This window comes from Mustela nivalis (genome assembly GCF_964662115.1).
Source record: "Mustela nivalis genome assembly, chromosome: 14".
NCBI classification, from domain to species: domain Eukaryota; kingdom Metazoa; phylum Chordata; class Mammalia; order Carnivora; family Mustelidae; genus Mustela; species Mustela nivalis.
Genome location: NC_139033.1, coordinates 10935946 through 10952776, shown reverse-complemented (window position 1 = coordinate 10952776; position 16831 = coordinate 10935946). Strand labels below are relative to the sequence as shown.

Below are 16831 nucleotides of genomic sequence, written 5' to 3'. Positions count from 1 at the left end.
GGTGAAGATTATCTTAGAGGTGTTGGTTCCTACCACAGAATAAAGCTTGGGTTTCTGCAGAGTTTCTGGAAAGGAGGTAAGTTGTGTTTCCACAAAAGCTAGCTGCCGTTACAGGTGCTATGCTAGGGGCAGGTAAATGCAAACCTGGTTTCAGAGAAGGGCAGTAGGAAAGAGTTAACAAAGGCTGCCTCTGGTAGTGAGTTCATAGATTTCCACTGTTTGCATTAACTGCTATACTGCTCAACTCTTTTTTTTTTTTTAAGATTTTATTTATTTATTTGACAGAGAGAGCACAAGCAGACAGGGCTGGAGAGAGAGAGAGAGAGAGAGATTGAAAGAGAGAGAAAGGGAGAAGCAGCCTCCCTGCGGCCGAACATGGGGCTTGAGCCCAGGACCCTGGGATCACGAGCTGAGCTGAAGGCAGATATTTAACCAACTGAGCCTCCCAGGCATCCCTATACTTGTTCAGCTCTTAAAAACTGATGACATACACAATGCTTCTGAAATTGGAAAAGAAACTCCAACTAGAGGGAAAACATGGGGGCCGGGGAGAAAGGCTATATGGTTTTCAACTGCTTCCTTATCTCAAATCTTCAAAGACCCCACTTGGAATGAGAGCTATACCAAGCCACCAAAGGAAAAGAAAGTGAACATACCTCCCTGGCAATTACTCAAGCAGATTATCCAATAAGTGACTGACTAAACACGTCAGACTCACAAGTTCACCACCCTTGTTCCAAGCACTTAGAAAATTCATCTAGTAGCCGGGGTCTGTTAATACTTTAACTGGCCTTTTAACTGTGTTATGAAATAATTCAGTTTAAAAAGGAAAGATCCTTTTGAGAATAATGTTTTTTTTTAATTAAGGTCAAATTCACAGAACATAAAATTGACCATTATTTTAAACTGTACAATTCAGTGGCACTCAGCACATTCTCAACGCTATACAACCACCACCTCTATCTAATTTCAAAACATTTTCATAACCCTAAAAGGGAATTCTGTATCAATGAAATGGTTCCTCCCAATTCCCTTCTCCACCCAGGCCTTGGCAACCACTGGTCTGGTTTTTGTCTCTATGGGTTTGCCTGTTCTGGAAATGTCATATGAATGAAATCATACAATATGTGACCTTTTGTTCTGGCTTCTCTTGTTCTGCATCATGTCTTTGAGGTTTAGTAGCAGGAATCAGTGCTTCTTTCCTTTTTATGACTAAATAATATTCCATCATGCGGATATACCACATTTTGTTAATCTGCTCACGTGTTGATAGATATCTGGGATGTTTCCATCTCCAGCTGTTGTGAATGGTGCTGCTATGAACATTTGTTTACAAGTATTTGCTTGAATACCTATTTTTGGTTCTTTGGGGGTATATATCTAGGATAGAATTGCTGGAACATATGGGAACTCTATGGTTAGCTTTCAGAGAAGCTGCCGAACTGTTTCCCACAGTTGTAAATCATCTACACACTAACCAGTATAAAACATATATGAGGGGTGCCTGGGTGGCTCAGTGGGTTAAGCCTCTGCCTTCGGCTCAGGTCATGATCCCAGGGGCCTGGGATTGAGTCCCACATTGGGCTCTCTGCTCAGCAGGGAGCCTGCTTCTCCTCATCTCTCTCTCTGTCTGTCTCTCTGCCTATTTGTGATCTCTCTCTCTGTCAAATAAATAAATAAAATCTTAAAAAAAAAACATATATGAGAGTTTAGGAGGGTTCCAGGTTCCTCACATTCTCACCAACCCTAACCTACCAGGGTCATTCTTCTGAAACTGATGAAGAGCACTCGTGCCTCAGAGAAAATGACACGTGGTGTCATTTGACTGCAGGTTCTTATCCACCTACCCTTACATTTCACTCATTGAGCCCCTACAAGTACTTCTTTACTCCCAGGGAGTTTGCTCTTAGGAAGTCACCCCTCCCCACTGGAAGCTCGTGCCCTGGGATAACCGAGGCATGACCCTCGCCACTGCCTTCCCCCGCCTCCTCCACATCCAGTCCATCACCAACTCCTGCCGAATCCATGTGCAAAATACATCTCGGATCTGTTCCCTTCTCCCTGAGGTCTGCTGCTATCGTCTCAGTCCAGGTCACTGTGACCTCTCACCTGCATGCCTCTTCCTCTTTTTAACCACCTGTATCAGTTACCTATTGCTATGGAACAGATGACTACAAATGTGGCAGCTTAAAACCCACAATGCTTTCTTCTTTAGTAATCTCTATACCCAGTACGGGGCTTGGACTCACAACATCACAACGATCAAGGTGTTGGCTGGAGCTGCTGTCATCCTATGGCTCAAACGGTGGAGGATCCACTTCCCAGCTCACTTACATGGCTCTTGGTGGGGCTCAGGGCCTTGTGGGCTGCTGGCTGGAGACAAGTTCTTTGCCATGTGCACTCCTCTCTAAGACAGCCCACAACATGGCAGCTGACTTCCTTCAGAGCTAATGAGCAAAAAAGAGAGAGGGAGCCCAAGACACACATCACAGTGTGTTTGTAAACTAATCCTAGAAGGGATATTCCATCACTTTGCTATATTCTGTTAATTAAAAGCAAATCACCGAGTCCAGACCACCTTCAAGTGGGGGGGGGGGCGCGGAACTACACAAAGGTATCACCAGGCACCACCCCAGAGGCTACCCTCTCTACAACCTGTCCTCTGGGAGACAGTGATTCATGTCTTTTGCATATGCAAAAAACGAAAAATCTCCCTCTGAAGGGCCTCAAAAACCTCATGCCACTATAGCATCAGCAGGAAGTCCAGAATCTCAAAAATAAATCAAGTCTAGGTGTAAATTAATCCCTTAAGTATAGTTCCTTAAGTACATTTCCTCAACGTATAGATTTTATCAATCTGTAGACTTATGAAAATAAGGAGGCAAATTATTTGTCTCCCCAGCATACTACAGTGTGACCAGCCGAGGACAACAGTGATGGACATTCTTCTGAGAGGCACAAAGGAGTCACTGGCCCACAGTAAGTCCCACAGCTGGGCAAATTTTGGCAACTCCCTCAGGAGTTCTCAGAGCCTGAGAATGATTATCCATGGCTCTTGGCTCCACTCTGAGTCATCCTATTTCATAAAAAGTAGCACATATGTGCAGCTGAGCACCTCAGTTGGCTTCCTGCCAGAATCCTGGAGGTCTGAAGGCCTCTTTTCAGCCTATGCTGTCTCTTTCTCCTTCAGTCCAAGAGTCCAAATATGACTCTTTCAAGAACTCCTGGGCTTCCTGGAATCTTAATGGGTGTTCACACCATTAAATCAAAGCCACACCCACAAATCTCCCTGAACAAAGTCCTCCTCTACCTTCAGTTTCTGCTGTGATTGCTGCGGAACAATGACCTCAAGCATCCTAGAGGCCTTATGTTTGACAGGATCTGGGAGAAGCACCCTGAGTGTCTCTAGAGGACCCTTTCCATGACTGAACAGGCTTCTGAGGTACCACCTTTGATTGTCTGAAGTCTTCACAAACTATTATATAGTCACACCTTCTACTTTACCTTTAGGCCATGTTATGGTCCCCACCAAATTCATATGTTGATGCTCCAACCCCTACCGTGATGTTATTTGGAGGTAGGGCCTTTGGGTCGTCATTACGTTTGGAGGAGGTCATGAGGATGATGGGATTAGTGTCCTTACAAGAAAAGAGACTCGAGGAGGCTTTCTCTCCACCATGTGAGGGACACATCAAGAAGGTGGTCATCCGCAAGCCAGGAACAGGGTCTTGCCAGGAGTCAAATCTGCCCACATCTTGATCTTGGGCTTCCCAGCCTCCAGAACTGTAAGGAATAAATGTCTACTTTTAAGATGCTCGGTCTATGGTATTTTGTTATAGTAGCCCAAGCTGATGAAGACAGAATTTAGTACTGAGTAGTGAGGGTGTTGCTGTGACAAATACCTAAAAATGTGGAAGTGACTTTAGAACTGGGTAATGGGGAGAGACTGGAAGAGTCAAGGGGTGTGTGCTAGAAATATGGATGGGAAAGTCCATTTTGGTGAGAGCTTAGAGGAAAATGGGGAGCATGTTGTTGGACAATGGAGAAAGGGTAATCCTTATTGCAAGATGGAAAAGAACTTGGTTGAACTGTGTCCTAGTGCTTTTGAAGGCAGAAGTTGAGAGCAATGAAACTGGATACTCAACAGAGATTTCTAAGACGTGTTTGAACAGCAGCTTGATTCCTCCTCCTACTAATAAAATGTGAAAGGAAAGAGATGAGCCTAAGAAAGAATTGTTAAACCAAAAGGAACTAGAACCTAAAGATTTAGAAAATCCTGGGGCGCCTGGGTGGCTCAGTGGATTAAGCCGCTGCCTTCGGCTCAGGTCATGATCTCAGGGTCCTGGGATCGGGTCCCGCATCGAGCTCTCTGCTCAGCAGGGAGCTTGCTTCTCTCTCTCTCTCTGGCTGCCTCTCTGTCTACTTGTGATTTCTCTCTGTCAAATAAATAAATCTTTAAAAAAAAAAAAAAAAAAAGAAAATCCTCAGCCTGTCCATATTCCAAAAAATTAGAAACTGTGTTTGAAAGAGAACACCGAAGGATGTGGTTGGACCATCACATGATAGACACTATCATGAGTAGAGATAACACATTATACATCTAAACTTGTTAGTAGAGACTAACATGATAGAGATTATAGGAGCAGAAACAATGCTTGTTTGAACTGAAGGGAACCAAGACAGGAAGATATGAAGGAAGGCTTCTGGACTTCTTAGATTCTATAAAACAGGGCAACAAAGTTAAGTGGCTGTGAATGTGCACTATTCTTCAAGAAAAGAGAAAGATGACCCCAAAGGCAATTCAGAATCATCAGGGCCAATGCCTTGGTTTTGACAGGCCAGAGAGGATTCATCTGAGGCCTGGGGGCAGGACTGGGCCACCTAGCAGAGCCATGTGAGTGGGACCTCGTCTAGCAAAGCTGCAGGGGTAGGACTGCAACCCCAATGGGTCCAGAGAGGATTATTCTCTAGCCTTAAAATAAAAATCTAATGGTATTTGCCTTACTAGGTTTTGGACTTGCTTGGCACTCATCACCCTTTTCCTTCTTCTGATTTCTCCGTTTTGGAATGGGAATGGCTAGCCTGCACATGTCTTACCACTGTATTTTGGAATCATGTAACTTATCTGATTTCACAGAGGAATTTTGTTTCAAGATGAATTATACCTAGTGTCACCCACATGTGATTTAGATGATATTTAGGTTCTTTGGACATTGGAGGTGAGGTAGGAGAGTTAACTTTTGAGCCTGTTGAAATAGAATGAATGTATTTTGGGTGCAGGGACATGAATTTTGGGGGCCAGGTATTTTCTAACAGCACCCCTAAGATAGACAGATTTCCTTGCAGTAATCTGGGTTTGATCCTTGCTTGAAAGCCACTGCTAAATTTTAGCACTGGATGCTATCTAGAGACTAAAATCTCAAAACTGTCAAGTCCTGGTTCTTTCCTGTTTCATAAAAACCAGGCAGTACCTTCTGCTTAGAAACTGCCATATTAGGGGCGCCTGGGTGGCTCAGTGGGTTGGGCCGCTGCCTTCGGTTCAGGTCATGATCTCGGGGTCCTGGGATCGAGTCCCGCATCGGGCTCTCTGCTTGGCAGGGAGCCTGCTTCCTCCTCTCTCTCTCTCTGCCTGCCTCTCTGCCTACTTGTGAACTCTGTCAAATAAATAAATAAAAATTAAAAAAATATATATTAAAAAAAAAAAAAAGAAACTGCCATATTAGAACACCCACTTCATTGGGAACATTCTCCCTTTCCACATAATGGCTGAAGGCACTGTTTCTAAACCTTGTATTACTTCATATCCAGGATCCCCTTTCCTCCAGTTTTCAGTAACATGTTCCTTACTTCCTTTTGAGCCCTCACTGACAGTATCTTCAATGTCCAGATTTTTAAAAATTATTTTATTTATTTGAGAGAGCACTCAGGGTGAGGGGCAGAGGGAGAAGAAAGCTCTCCACTGAGCAGGGCTCCATCCCAGGACTCTGGGATCATGATCCAAGCCAAAGGCAGACACTTAACCGACCCAGGCACTCAGGTGCCCCCAAAGCCTACATTTCTAATAAGTTTCTTCAAGATAGGCTTTCTTTAATGCACTCCTAAAAATCATTCCAGCCTCTGTTCACTGCCTGGTTCTTTCTTTTTTTAAAAGACTTTATTTGAGAGAGATAAAGAGAGATCACAAGTAGGCAGAGAGGCAGACAGAGGTTGGGGGGAGCAGGTTCTCTGCTGAGCAGAGATCCCAATGTGGGTCTTGATCCCAGGACCCTGAGACCATGACCTGAGCCAAAGGCAGAGGCTTAACCCACTGAGCCACCCAGGTGCCCCATCACTGCCTGGTTCTAAGCCACTCCCACATTTTAGGTAGTTGTTACGGCAGCATCCCACTTCCAGGCACCAAAATCTATATTAGTTATCCATGCTGCATGACAAATTACTCCGAAATTTGATGTCCTAAAAACAACATTTGTTATCTCAGTTTCTGTGGGTCAGGAATTTGGGCACAATTTAGCTGGGTACCTCCTCCTGGCACAGAAGGCTGTAATCACCTCAAGGCTCAACTGGGGGACGATCCATTCTAAGGTCATTTATTTGGTCTTTGGCAGGTCTCAGGTTCTCATTGTTAGTTGGCAAGAGACAGTAGTTCCTTGACATGTGGGTCCCTCTACTAGGCAACTATAGTAGGCTGATTTGTATCCTCCCCTCCAAATTTATGTCCACATGGAACCTCAGAATGTGGCCTTATTTAGAAACAGCGTCTTTGCAGATGTAATTAAGACAAAATCAGGGGCACCTGGGTGGCTCAGTGGGTTAAGCCTCTGCCTTTGGCTCAGGTCGTGATCTCAGGGTCCTGGGATCAAGCCCTGCATGGGGCTCTCTGCTCAGTGGGGAGCCTGCTTCCCCCTTCTCTCTCTCTGCCTGCCTCTCTGCCTACTTGTGATCGCTCTCTCTCTCTGCCAAATGAATAAATAAAATCTTAAAAAAAAAACATACTGGATTAGGGCAGGCCCTAAATGCAATGATAGTGTTTTCATAAGAGAAGAGGCCACAGAGAAGAAGGCCATGTGAAGACAGAGACTGGAGTAAGGCACTCCTTTTGCCCAAGGAATGCTGAGGACTGCTGCAAGCCACCAGAAGCTTAAAGAGGTAAGGAAGGATTCTCCCCTAGAGACTTCACAGGGAGCACAGCTCTGCTAACACATAGAATTCAGACTTTTGGCTTCCAGAACAGTGAGAAAATAAAATTCCTGTTATTTTAAATCACCCAGTTTATGGTAATTTATTATGGCAGCCCCCAGGAAACTAATAAAGGACCTCACATTTGAGCTGGTTTCTTTCAGAGCAAATGAGGAAGAGAGTAAAAGAGGGTGCCCAAGATGGAAGATAAAAGTTTTTCTGTAATGTAATCTGGGGCAGGACATCTCATCATTAGAAGCAAGTCCCCAGGGCGCCTGGGTGTCTCAGTTGGTTAAGTGACTGCCTTCAGCTTGTGATTCTGGAGTGCCAGGATCGAGTCCCACGTCTGGCTCCTGGGTCCACGGGGAGTTTGCTTCTCCCTCTCACCCTCTCCCCTCTCATGCTCTCTCTCTTTAAAAAACAAACAAACAAACAAACAAACAACTTTAAAAAAAAAAAAAAAAGAGCAGTATGATCTTAAAAAAAAAAAAAAAAAAAGCAGCAGCAGCAAGTCCCCAGATCAGCCCATAAGCAGGGTGAGGGGATTACACAAGATCATGAATACCTAGAGGTGGGCATCATTGATGGCTACATTAGAAGTTGCCTACCACAGCCACCTCCCCAGCAAAAAACAGGGGAAACTTCTTCCTCTGGGCTCTGCTTTCTCCATTCACTGATTCCTTTAGCAAATATTTATTAAACACCTGCAATGGATTAAGTTTTGAGGATGTGGTCAATAGTACAGGTAAGATTCTTTCTCTTGAGATCATTTACAGCCTAGCTGGGGAAAGAACACCATAAGAATAACAAACAAATAAACACATAAATAAAAACTGTGGTAAGTACAAGAAAGTAAGTTATGAGACAATAAGAAAATCTGACTTAGATTGGGGGTAAGAATTAGACATGTCTTTCTGATAAAAAATTTTGTTTTTTTAGATTTTATTTTTATTTATTTGAGAGATAGTGTGAACTAGAGGTAGAGAGAATCTCAATCAGACTCTGCGCTGAGCCCAAAGCCTAACATGGGTTCCATCGCATGACCCTGAGATCATGACCTGAGCCACCCTGGTGCCCCTAAAATGGTATTTGGAATGTGGTTGAAGAACACGTAGAGTAATCGTCAATGAGTTGAGCTGCCAGATTCAGTGTATGAGCTCTTCATCTCTGGATTTCTATATGTAACACAGTGCCTGACACAGCAAGGCACCTGATAAATTATTATGGAAGCAACAAATGGATAAATCCAAGCACCTTTTATTTCCTATTATGGATAATGTCAATTCATCTAGAAATGTCCTCCCAAAGATCGCTGCTGGACCACTGCTTTTATTTATATTAGTTAGCACAGGTAAAGCTGCTATTACAAAAAGACTCAAATACATAAAAGATCCAAACAATAAAGGTTTATTTTTTTCCCATATAACAGTCCTGGGTGGATATATAAGTCAATGGAGCAGAGGTTCTCCACTACTCAGGAATCTTCCATCTTGAAGCCTTGCCTTCTCCAGAACCTTCTCATCATCGTCTAGCTGGCAGAGTAAGTAAGAGCACCTGTTGACCAATTTTCCGGACCCAGCCCGACAATGGTGCACACCTGTTCACTTTTCATTGGGAAGAACACAGCACTGGTTGCTACTTAAAGGGGGCTGAGAAATGCACAGGAGGCGTATGGCCAACAAAGAGAACGACGACATCCGCACCACAACATATATCCAATTACTTGAGTTATCCTCTGCTATATCACACAAAATCCTCAAATTATCCTCGAAAGCAAAAGACTGTGGATTCCCCACCTTCACCAGCACCATCACCCTTCCAGTTGCTGAAGCCAGACTCAGGATAAGTTACTCTTGTTTCATTTCTTATTCTTACCTTCCATATCGAATCCTTCAGGAAATACTGTCCACTCGATCCCAAAACATACCATAAATCCGTCCACCCCATCTTTGCTGCCACTGCCTGAGTTCAAGCATCAAAATAATCGCTCATCTGGATTATGCCAATAGCCTCTCAACAGCTCTCCATGTCTCCACTCTTGCTTGCCCATATTTCTCTATCTAGTAGAATGATCTTTCAAAACGTAACTAACTTCGACCGCATCACTCTTTGGTTAAAAACCTTCCAGTGACATAGAATAAAATCTAAAGTCATTACCATGACCCTAGGGTGTATGATACAGCCCCTGCCCACCTCTCCAACCTCATTCTTGGTCACTTTCTCCTTCCACTTGCTCTGCTCCAGCAAACATTCTGCTGGTCCTTGAACATATTCAGCTTATTTGCCCTTTTAAGATTTTTGCACCTGCTGTTCCACCCGCCCAGAACTCTCCTCCTCAGATTTCCAGCGGTCAGCTCCTTCTCGTTTCTCAGGGGTCTCAGCTTAAATGTTACCTCCTAGGAACCCTTCCCCTATCATCAACCAGGAAAAGTCCCCACCTCCAGTTATCCTCTTACCTCAGCATCCTGTTCACTTTCTTCTCAGTATCTACAAACTCTGTGTCTCCCTCTGTTTATTTGCTGCTTGGCTTTCCTGAAAGTAAGATGCACTGAGGAGGTACCGACTCTTGTTTCGGTTGTTTCCCAAGTGCTGGGCAGGGCTGGTACACGGTGGTGCTCAGTACGTAACTGAACGAATGAAGACCCACCAAGAGGCGATCTGCCGACAGCGCGTACAAGGTCCTGGGACAGGTGGCTGGTGTAGTGGAAGGGGCACAAACGTGGCTTCCAATCCGGACTTGACCACTTCTCAGCTATGTAACCTGTAAACGCGGGGATAAGAACATACTTACCTCGCAGCACCAAATGCCTCTTTTGTCAAGCAGAAAGAACCTGGTGGGCTAAGAGAGCCTCACGTAAAATTAGCCCTCCGAACATATAACGATGACTGCTATTATTATACACAGTTCTGTTCTCTTACCGCTGGACGCGTCCAGGACCTCCGTCTCCTCTTCTTCATCCGGAGTTGAAACATCCCGCCCCGGCTCCTTCGCGAAGTCTGTTTGCCGCGGAACAAACCTCTTTCTCCGCGGGAGAGTCTTCAAGCAGCGCGAACGCCACTCCAGTCAGGCTGCCTTCTCCAGTGGCTCCGCCCCCGTCTTACGCCATCAGCGCGACGCCAGCGCTGCGGAGGGCCCCGGGGCCTGTCTTGAGTATGGCGCAGTTTGAGGGGGCCCTGGCAGACGCCTGCAAATCAACCTCGTGATTTGGGGGCGCTCGGAAACCCCCGCGGACGGCGGCGAGCAGCGCGTGCAGCCGTGGGGGAAAGGAGTCGGGCGGCAGGAGGGGCGGCCCGTAGCTCAGGCGGGACACAGAGCCGGCAGGCGGGCGGCCGGCCGGCAGGGCTGCCCGGCGCGGGTGTCCCGGCGATGTGTGGCGCTGAAGCGGCATCGGGAGCAGCAGCGGCGGCGGCGGCGGCCTCGGCTTCGGCTTCGCAGCGGTGCCGGCGGCGGAGACGGAGGCGCAGGTTCCTCATTAGGACCTGGCGAGCCCAGGCCTAATCGGCGGCCCCGCGAGGCCTCTACAACGCGCCCCGGACGGGGACCCTCCCCGCCTCGCCCTGCCCCGGGAGCTTGCCTCCCCGGCCGGGGATGAAGCCGGGAGGCGGCCGCGCGGGGCCCAGCACAAAGGCTTGTCCCCGGGGGCCGCCGCCGCCAGCCTAGAGCCGCCCACCGAAGCGGAACCGGCGCCGGGGCCCTCATCCCCGCCGGTCCCTGGGGGCGGCTGCTGCCCGTCTCCCCGAGGTCCGGGGGCCCGAACGCCGAGCCCAGTGCTCCCTCGGCTACGGTGGGACTACGGTGCGCAGTCTCCGCCGCTCCCGGCCGTAGAGGCGCCACGGAGCATGTCCGAGGAGAGCGACATGGAGAAAGCCATCAAGGTAAGGGGGAGATGCCCCCTTCCTCCCCGCTTTGTCCCTGTGGCATTCCTCTCGGCTCAGCCTCAGAAAGCGGAGAGAACTTGGAGTAAGAGATGCCAGCGACTCCGGGTTTCTGTCTTTCCAGATTCCGTGGACTGCGTTTTACAGCCCTGGGGCGAATGGTTTGTGTATATATAGGGAGGGATGTCCGACTCCCTCTGACTTCCCTGATTAAAGTAGGGATGTGATTTGTACTCATCTAAATCGCAAGGTGAGTGGAGTGGAGATACTTGTTATGAGTGGGAAGGAGAGGGCCCTACTACTCCACTTTCGATCACTCTCCAAGTGCCTCCAGTATTTGTTTCCGGATGATCTACAACAGTATTTGGAGAGTTGGACTTTACCCATCGCTCTCCGTTTGAAACCAGCCTCCTCAAAACTTGGAGTTTCAGAAGGGGTGGCTCGCCTTCTTACAAAAATCTGTCTTTTGGCACATACTGTGTTTACTTTTGCGTATGTTCCCTCACCTTTTCCTTTTTCCTCTCCTCCTAGGGAGCATTTAATTTATTGAGGAAGAGCTCATGGTGTTCTGTGACTTACTGCTCTGTTAACAACCACAGCAAAGCAAATACGTGTGTTCTAAAATGACCCAAATAAAGTGAAAAGTTTTAAAAAATGTGCTTTTTACTCTTTTTTTTTAATAGGCTAACTTTGAGGTATTAATAGTCAGAAAGTCATCTAGCTGTCTCTAGGAAATTAGAATCTTGTGTAAATTGAGCCCGAAGTTCAATATGTATCATTTACTTATTTTGCAGTATTAAATAAGTGTATTTAAGAATTTCATTTTCCCTTGAAGGACAGGCATCCATTGGCAACTTAGGTTTATTTTCCCCCTTTGATACACAGTTAAAAAGTCACACTTGTAATAATTTTTTGTTTAGCAAAGTTATAGAAGTCATCTGTCTTTCCAGAGGAACTTCACCTTTTAAAGAAGGCATGGAAATATACACATACACATTAAGGAAGATCAAATCTTAAGTAATAGAAATAAAGGTTATAAAAGACTGCATTTTTTTCTTTTGGTTTGGATTTTATTGGTACAGGGTCATGAATTGTTACCTAAAGTTATATGATTGGGTTGTGACTCAAAACATATATGGCAGATTTTTAAATTCAGGTATTGTCTGTTTTTTGCCAAGTGCTGTCTTAGGCACTGGTGGTGCAAAGCCACACTCCCAGATGGCCCTGCTCTCATGGAGCTTATATTCTAGATGGTGGAGTTAGGTAATAAACATTGCGAAGTGCTTATAATTATGAGAAGGGTGGGGGGTATTATTTTAGGAAGAGTAATCAGGGAAGGCCTCTCTGAGGAGGTCACATTTGTGTAGAGGTCTGAAGGGAACGAGGAAGCAATCTTCCACTCTCTCAGAGAATAGTATGACAGGCAGTAGGAACAGCAGATACAAAGGCTCTGAGGTAGGTAGAAGTCTTGCGTGATCCAGGAACAGCAAAGTGAACGCAGTAGGTCAGTGATTATGTTTTAGGGAGATGATGGAAAGCTAGAGAACAATGTAGACCATTGTAGGGACTTTGGCTTCGACCTTGAGTACAGAGGAACACTAGGGAATTTTGAACAGAAGAGGGACACAGTTGCAATGGATAAATATATAAATGGGGAGGCAATGTAGCAATGTTATATAGTGGTTACCACTGTTTCTCTAGGTAAACTCAAGGGTTAAAATCTCAGCCTTGCCATTCATTAGCTGTGTCCTTGAGTAAGTCACTTCACTTCTCTGTCCCTTAGTTTCCCCACTCATAGAAAGGAGATAAAACACTCCACAGCTCATAGGGTTTTTTGAGTATTTAATGAACAAATATATCTAAATGTGCTTACAATAATCCCTAACATTTAGTAGGAACTTAATGAATATTAGCTCATAGCAACTAAAGAGTATTTTAAGAAAGTCTTAATTTCTTCACTTGATCACTATTGCCCAATCTGACTTTCTTAAATTTTTTTAGCTTTTCTTCATGTACTTGACAGTCATTGGTGAGTCTGCCTACTAGTTTGAGTGTGTCCAACCAACATAAATAAGTGGAGTTGAAAATATCAGATCTGACAACCAGTACTGACTAGGATATACTCCCTTGCACGCATGCCAGCATCACATCAAATAGAACTTCTCTGTGGCATTGTATTATATTCATTGTTTTGCTTTCTTGAGACTGTCCCTCAGTGGTGAAGTCAGACCAGTGTAGTTAGCTGGAAAAGCTGTTTTCCTGGGCTAATCAGACCATTTAAACTTCTGCTTCCTAGAATACCTGTGTGGTTTGGTTGGTTAAGTGTCTGCCTTTGGCACCGGTCATGATCCCGTGGTCCTGGGATGGGCTCCTTGCTCAGCAGGGAGTCTGCTTCTCTCTCTGCCTGTGGCTCCCCATGCTTGCTCCGTCTCTCTTTCTCTCTCTGACAAATAAATAAAATCTTAAAAAACAAAAACGAAAACAAAAAAACTTTTGCTGCCTGACTACGTAAGAGCAGTCTGATTAACATCTCATCCTATTTCTCTTCAGAATAATTAGGATATGGCCAAGGCAACAACCTTAGGCTCTGTCTTCTCATTTCTGTCTCTTCTCCTCTAGCCCCATGACCTCACTATTCTTTTTTTTTTTTTTTAAGATTTTATTTATTTATTTATTTATTTGACAGAGAGAGAGAGATCACAAGTAAATGGAGAGGCAGGCAGAGAGAGAGAGAGAGGGAAGCAGGTTCCCTGCTGAGCAGCGAGCCTGATTTGGGACTCGATCCCAGGACCCTGAGATCATGACCTGAGCCGAAGGCAGCGGCTTAACCCACTGAGCCACCCAGGCGCCCTGACCTCACTATTCTTAAGGCACTTAGCTAAACCTGGAGAAAGCATTTTGGAATGAGGGATCGCTTATGTATTTGCCTTCTCTGGTATATGTCAGAGTTCTTCTTCTTCTTCTTCTTCTTTTTTTTTTTTTAAAGATTTTATTTATTTATTCGACAGAAACACAGTGAGAGAGGGAACACAAGCAAGTTGAGTGGGAAAGGGAGAAGCAGGCTTCCCGCTGATCAGGGAGTCTGATGCCAGACAGGATCCTAGGACCCCGGGGTCATGACCTGAGCCAAAGGCAGACGCTTAACCAACTAAGCCATCCAGGCACCCCGTATATGGCAGAGTTATTAATATTTGATGAATTTAGTGAAAATTCATTTCCTTAGTTTTAAAAAATATTTTAAAAATTGCAGTATAATTTATATACCCTAAAATTCACTCAATGTAAGTGTGTAGTTGAAGACTTTTTAGTAAGTTTACAGAGTTGTGCAACTATCATCACAATCATCTCAATCCAGTTTTAGAATATTTCCATCCCAGGGCAACTGTGTGGTTCAGTGTGTTGGGTGTCTGACTCGGTTTTGACTCAGGTTATGATCTTGCTTATGAGATCAAGCCCTGCCTTGGTCTCCGTGCTGGGTGTAGAGCCTGCTTGGGATTCTCTCCCTCTCTCTCTCTGCCTCTCCTCTCCTCACTCCAGACCTCTCCCCCGTGCCAACCCTGCATTCTCCTCTCTCAAATAAATGGATAAAATCTTTAAAAGAAATAAAAATATTTCTATCCCCCTAGAAAGTTCCTTTTGCCTCTTTGTAGTCAGCCTCTACTCCCTCTCCCCACTCCTGACAACCACTGATACACTTTCTGCCACTAGTTTTGTCTCTAGGAATTCCAAGTTAATGGAACTGTAGAATACGTAGTCTTATGTATTTGGCTTCTTTTACTTACAATACTTTTTAGTGCATATATTAGGAGTTTTTTTTTTATTGTCGTGTAATCTTTATTGTTTATTCATCCCCAGTTGATAAGACATTTAGATTCTAGTTTCCAGTTTTAGCTAATATGAACAAAATGATAAACTTGCCCATACAAGTTTTTGTGTAAATATTTGTTTTAATTACGTTTTTAAAAGATTTTATTTATTTGATAGAAAGAGAGAGAGAGATCACAAGTAGGCAGAGGGGGAAGCAGGCTCCCTGCTGAGCAGAGAGCCTGATGCAGGGCTCAATCCCAGAACCCTGAGATCGTGACCTGAGCCAAAAGCAGAGGCTTAACCCAATGAGCCATCCAGGCGCCCCTTGTTTTAATTTCTTCTGGGTAAATACTGAGGTATGGAATTACTGGGTGGTACAGTAAGTTTATGCTTAACTTTTTAAGAAACTGCAAAACTTTTCCAGAGTAGCTTTACCATTATTCATTCCTACCAGTAGTGTTTGAGGGGCCGTTTTTGTTTTTTGTTTTTTTTTGTCTTTGTTTTTATTTTTGTTTCCCTTCTGACAAATATTTGGTATTGTTAGTCTTTCCATTTTAGCCATCCTAGTGGGTGTGTAGTTGTTCTGATTGTGGTTTTAGTGTGCATTTCACTAATGATTGTTTCTGTAGTGTAGTGGTATCACGTTTGCCTGACAATAATGACTAATATTGCTGGTCAGCTTTTCATGTGCTTGTTTGCCATTTATGTATCTTTTCTTTTCTTTTTTCTTTTTTTTTTTTTAAGATTTTATTTATTTATTTGACAGAGATCACAAGTAGACAGAGAGGCAGGCAGAGAGAGAGAGGGGGAAGCAGGCTCCCCTCTGAGCAGAGAGCCGGAGGTGGGGCTCAATCCCAGGACCCTGAGATCATAACCTGAGCCAAAGGCAGAGGCTTAACCCTCTGAGCCACCCAGGCGCCCCGTGTGTATCTTTTCTGGTGAAATGTCTATTCAAATCATTTGCCCATATTTAAATTGGGTTATTTGTCTTATTAATGAGTTGTAAGAGTTCTTTACATGCTCTGAGTAAAAACTAATTCTAATGCTATTGAACATCTTTTCATATGTTTGGCATTCACGTATTTTTTTCTTGGTATTTAATTGTATTAAAATCTTTTACTCAGTTTTTTTTTTTAAGATTTTATTTATTTATTTGACAGAGAGAGATCACAAGTAAGCAGAGAGGGGAAGCAGGCTCCCCGCTGAGCAGAGAGCCCGATGCGGGGCTCGATCCGAGGACCCTGAGATCATGACCTGAGCCGAAGGCAGAGGCTTAACCCACTGAGCCATGCAGGCACCCCTACTCATTTTTTAAATTGAGCTGCTTTTATTGAGTTAGAAGAGTTCTCTCTAAACTCTGAATAAAAGTGATTTATCAGATATATGATCTGCAAATATCTTTCCCAGTCTATGGCTTATCTTTTCACTTTTAATGGTTTTAATTTTGATGAAGTCCAGTTTATCTTTTTTTTTCTTTTTTTTAATGGATTGTGCTTATGGTGTCATAGCTAAGAAATCTTTGCCTAGCCTCAGTTTACAAGACTTTTCAATTACATTTTCTTCTAGAAATTTTGCAGTTTTTAGTTGTTTATTTAGGTCTAATATCCACTTGGAATTAACTGTTACGTGTGGTGTTACATATAGGTCTAAAGTTTTGTTTGTTTGTCTTTAATATGGATATCCAGTTGTTCCAGGACAGTTTGTTCAAAACACTGTCATTTGCCTATACAGTTACTATGTATTACCTTTTTCAAGAATCAGTTTATCATCAGGGTGTGAGTTTATTTCTGGATTCTCTGTTCTGTTCTTGATTGATAGGACTATCCTTATGCTAGTAGCATACTTAATTTGATTACTGAAGCTTTATAGTAAAATTTCCAAAATTGGATAGTATGAGAACAAACTTGGTTTCTCTTTTTCAAAATTAAGTTGCCTCTTCAGGTTCTTTGTATTTCCAGACAAATTTTAGAAT

The 16831-nt window shown here is 44.2% G+C and overlaps 2 protein-coding genes and 1 long non-coding RNA gene across 10 annotated transcripts in view; 1 reads left to right on the top strand and 2 right to left on the bottom strand.

Annotated features, from left to right (window-relative positions):
• LOC309847787 overlaps positions 1-10285 on the bottom strand; it is a 29339-nt gene extending 19054 nt beyond the window's left edge. The window contains exons 1-4 of one of the 2 annotated variants that reach the window (XR_014302616.1): positions 10096-10285; positions 9824-9937; positions 9633-9708; positions 8568-8708 (exon numbers count right to left, since the gene is read on the bottom strand). This is a non-coding gene — a long non-coding RNA (uncharacterized lncRNA). Of the gene's footprint in view, positions 1-8567; positions 8709-9632; positions 9709-9823; positions 9938-10095 lie in introns of those variants that run through there. The other variant, XR_014302617.1, reaches the window with a different exon arrangement.
• Positions 10286-10306: 21 nt separating this feature from the next.
• Positions 10307-16831, top strand: part of MAPKAPK5 (MAPK activated protein kinase 5) — a 37534-nt gene continuing 31009 nt past the window's right edge. The window contains exons 1-2 of one of the 6 annotated variants that reach the window (XM_082698469.1): positions 10486-11052; positions 11177-11302. Coding sequence is in view for 3 of the 6 variants with exons in the window: in XM_082698465.1 (XP_082554591.1) it covers positions 11017-11052 (36 nt within the window). In the remaining 3 variants the exon portion in view is untranslated. Of the gene's footprint in view, positions 11053-11176; positions 11303-16831 lie in introns of all 6 variants that reach the window. The other 5 variants (XM_082698465.1, XM_082698466.1, XM_082698468.1 and 2 more) reach the window with 5 other exon arrangements.
• The window catches only part of TMEM116 (transmembrane protein 116), a 181686-nt gene continuing 178053 nt past the window's right edge, over positions 13199-16831 (bottom strand). Inside the window, exon 11 of one of the 2 annotated variants that reach the window (XM_082698497.1) lies at positions 13199-13513. In XM_082698497.1, the coding sequence (XP_082554623.1) occupies positions 13277-13513 (237 nt within the window). In that variant the 3' untranslated portion in view covers positions 13199-13276. The remainder of the gene's footprint in view (positions 13514-16831) is intronic. The other variant, XM_082698506.1, reaches the window with a different exon arrangement.